The 3,700-nt window shown below is 54.8% G+C and overlaps 1 protein-coding gene across 1 annotated transcript in view; it reads left to right on the top strand.

Annotated features, from left to right (window-relative positions):
- Positions 1-684: 684 nt before the first annotated feature.
- Positions 685-3,700, top strand: part of TRAF2 (TNF receptor associated factor 2) — a 51,971-nt gene continuing 48,955 nt past the window's right edge. Inside the window, exon 1 of the mRNA XM_034752139.1 lies at positions 685-742. Within this exon, the coding sequence (XP_034608030.1) occupies positions 725-742 (18 nt within the window). The 5' untranslated portion in view covers positions 685-724. The remainder of the gene's footprint in view (positions 743-3,700) is intronic.

Below are 3,700 nucleotides of genomic sequence, written 5' to 3'. Positions count from 1 at the left end.
TTACCCCTTTCCATTCTGAAAATTTACCATTTATTCCCTGTCTTTTAACCAGTTCTCAATCCATGAAAGGATCTTATCCCATGACAACTTAATTTAATATATGGAGATATACCTATCTCATAGAACTGGAAGGGACCCTGAAAGGTCATTGAATCCAGCCCCCTGCCTTCACTAGCAAGACCAAGTACTGATTTTTGACCCAGATCCCTAAGTGGCCTCCTCAAAGATTGAACTCACAGCACTGGCAGGCTAATGCTCAAACCACTGAGCTATCCCTCCCCCTTTTGATATAAGAACCTTTGGTGAGGGACCTTGTCAAAGGCTTTCTGGAAATCTAAATACACTATGACACAATAAAGAGCTCCAAGAACCCCTTGCACTGCCCAAATAGGACTTGGATTTGCTAAGCTGTATCAAATGATCTCTATGGGAGGTGGAATAGAATGATCTGCTTTGAAATGTACCCCTGTCTTTGTAAAAGTCACAGGTCTTTTGGCCTGACCTTTAGCAAAGCCAAGTTCCCCCTGTAAAAGCACCTCTGGGTGGCTATTGCTGGCCTGGAACTTCACACACGGTTCTGGTTTTCAATTCCCTTCTCCTCAGTTCTTATTTAAACGAAGCCAGCCCCTTGCTGACTCTCCTCTAGGCATGCGTCTCACTTCCACTTTCTGTTCTAAGCAACCACCGCCCAGCCAAGAGCTGATTCTCAGAGCTGGAATGAGCAATGTCACTCTTCTCAAAGGTAAGGGAGCTCTGCTGCTTTGTTTAAGGCAATCAAGTGTGCTAAAGAGCCTTTGGAGGCCAGTCCTCATCCTGGGGTTTAGCCCACATGCCTCAGAGTGGTCTGCAGGTGTCCTGTATGGCACGGAGAAGAGGTGCATTGCCTAGAGTTCTTAGTGGGGAGCCTCGAGTGGTGGATAGATTGTCTTATGCGGAGTGAAATTCATCATGTACCCAGTCATAGGGCACAGCATGGGCTGCAGCATTATCGAAGCAATACAGATGCCTACACAGATAGATTGGATAGAAGCTAAACTGCCCTGCTAATCAGCTTGACCTCTAAAGACCACCTCACGGGGGTGAGTACTTTCCAGTGCCCATGCAGTCTGTGGCCCACTCTGCTGAGGCTGCCAACAGGGACCAGTTGGTGGTGGTGGGCATGAACCCCACCTTTGGGGAGGCTAGCCCCCCCCACCATAGCTGGTGAGCCCTGGCCCGGCCGACCCAGCCCCAGGCTGCCCCGGCGGGCCCCATCTCCAGGCTGCTGGCTGGAGCTGAGTCTCTGCTGGCTTCAGGGGAGAAGGGGTGGGTGGCAAGACCTCAGGGCAGATCATGGGTGTGGCAATGGCCTGGGTTAGGGGAGGCTTAGCCTGCCTTGGCCTTTGATACCCGCCGCCCATGGTGGTGGGTTGTGTGGTGCAGGCACCGACTGTCCACTAAGGACTGGATTGAGACCAGCAACTCATTTGACAGGAGTCACTGATTTTGAGCCACTGCCACACTGGGCTGGATTTGACCTGGGAACCTTGGGCTGAAAGGCTTGCACTAAGGTTTTCTAGCAGTCGGAATTCATTTGAAAAGTCTGTTGTTTTGAAGGATTACACATATGTACTCTAGGGGTGACATCCTGGTTCCACTGAAGTCCATGGGGTCAGGATTTTGCCCTAGGGGATTATAGAATGAGCCTGATCCAAAGTCTGTGTGAGTCTCCATTGCCTTCAATGGGTTTTCAATAAGGGCCATGCTGTTCTCAAGCACAGAGTAAAAGCCGTGGGCCTCTGCAGGGTGGAGGGAGTATGTTTAGTGATTACAGCACAGGACTGGGAGACACAAGATGGAAGTTATACTCCCAGCTCTGCTGTTGACTCTGTGCTATTGGGCACCTCGGTTTCTGTAAGATTGCAAGTACTTTAATTTCTGGCCCTTGGTAAGGTGTTGGGATCCCACAGTGATGAAGTTGGGATGCATGAAAGTAGCAGTACCCAGGTGTTCTTTTGAGTCTGGCTGTCTCAGATAACAACAGCATCTCATTCCCCAAGCTAGCATCCACCAGGGAATTGAGAAATGAAACAGAGACCTCAGCACTCACTTTCATTCTGTCTAGCAAGGGGTTTCTCTTTTGAATGATGCTGGGAAGAGCTCTGGCTGCCTCAGCTGCCCCAAGCCAGGCAAAGTGGTGTTTTGCATGAGGTGTCTGATTCCGGAAAGTGCAGGGAGCGGAATTTCGGTGATTCTTTCACTTGAAGCAAGGGGGTGGGGAGTGGGGGGAAGCTATGACAGTCGGGGCTTTTGAAAAGCTGTATTCATTATTAATGTCTTAGTATTGTGTACTTCTGTGGCACAATGGATGTGCCTGGCATTTACAGCTCAGCCAAATGACAGGCGCCAGCCCGGAGTTGCTTACAAACTCTGTGTGTGGGGAGAGTGGGATCATCTCTGGGTGTGTACGGGAAGTGGTGGACTCTGCAGACAGCTCTCCCCTCTCCTCCATTCTTAGATTCAGAGAGTTTAAGGCCAGAAGGGAAATTTAGCCCATGGAAGGTGGCAGCATGGAGGGCCCTCTGTGAGGCTGGAGATCTGTGAGTGGGAGGCGGCAGGTTGGAAGGGGGATTTAGATCATCCTCTTAAGAACCCACTAGTTGTTCTGAGGAAGGAGTAGAGAACGCGGTTCCTGGGAGCTCTGGGGAGAGAACTATGATCTGCATCCAAGATAGTCTTAACACAGGAATGGATAAACCTAAGGTGCAGGCGGATTGTGCTGTGTTGTGGGGGGTGACAGAGGCATGGGGATGGCGGGAGGGGCTGGGGGGAGGGGACAGGGTGCCATGAAGGGTTAGGGTTAGGCAGGGTGCCATGCAGGGGGTGACACAGGCACAGGTCTGGGGGAGCTGGGGGGGTCACAGGCAAAGGACCTGGGGGGGGCAGGGTGCCATGGGCATGAGGGGATGGATCAGAGGGTGACCCAGGCACAGGGCCAGGGAGGGCAGGTTGCCGTGCTCTGGGGGTGTCACAGGCACAGGTCCGGGTGTGGGGAGTGACCCAGACACAGGGCAGGATGTTGTGTGTCACAGGTGACACAGGTACAGGGCTATGGGGAGAGGGGGCAGGGTGCTGTGCAGGGGGTGGTGACAGAGGCACGGGTACGGGGTGCTGGGGGTTAGTGGTGACCCATGCACAGGGCTGGGGTGAGGAGGTCAGTGTGCCGTGGTCTGGGGGTGACCTGGAACCGGGCCCAGGGGAAGGGGGTGACCCAGGCACAGCGCCCGGGGGAGGGGAGCAGGGTGCTGTGGTCTGGGGGTGACAGAGGCATGGGGATGGCGGGAGGGGCAGGGTGCTGTGGTCTGGGGGTGACCCAGATATGGAGCTGGGGGAGGGGGCAGGATGTCATGGTCTGGGGGTGACAGAGGCACGGGGATGTCAGGAGGGGGCAGGGTGCTGTAGGTCTAGGGGTGACCCAGACACAGGGCTGGGGGAGGGGGCAGGGTGCTGTAGGTCTGGGGGTGACAGAGGCATGGGGATGGCGGGAGGGGGCAGGGTGCTGTAGGTCTAGGGGTGACCCAGATACGGGGTTTGGGGAGGGGGCAGGGTGCTGTAGGTCTGGGGGTGACCCAGACACGGGGATGGCAGGGGGCCGGGGTGCTGTAGGTCTGGGGGTGACCCAGACATGGGGTCGGGGGGGGGCGGGGGGCTGTAGGTCGGG

Source organism: Trachemys scripta, chromosome 17 (assembly GCF_013100865.1).
Source record: "Trachemys scripta elegans isolate TJP31775 chromosome 17, CAS_Tse_1.0, whole genome shotgun sequence".
Lineage (NCBI taxonomy): Eukaryota > Metazoa > Chordata > Testudines > Emydidae > Trachemys > Trachemys scripta.
The sequence above is the reverse complement of the archived record's forward strand: the minus strand, read 5'-3'. Positions and strand labels throughout refer to the sequence as shown.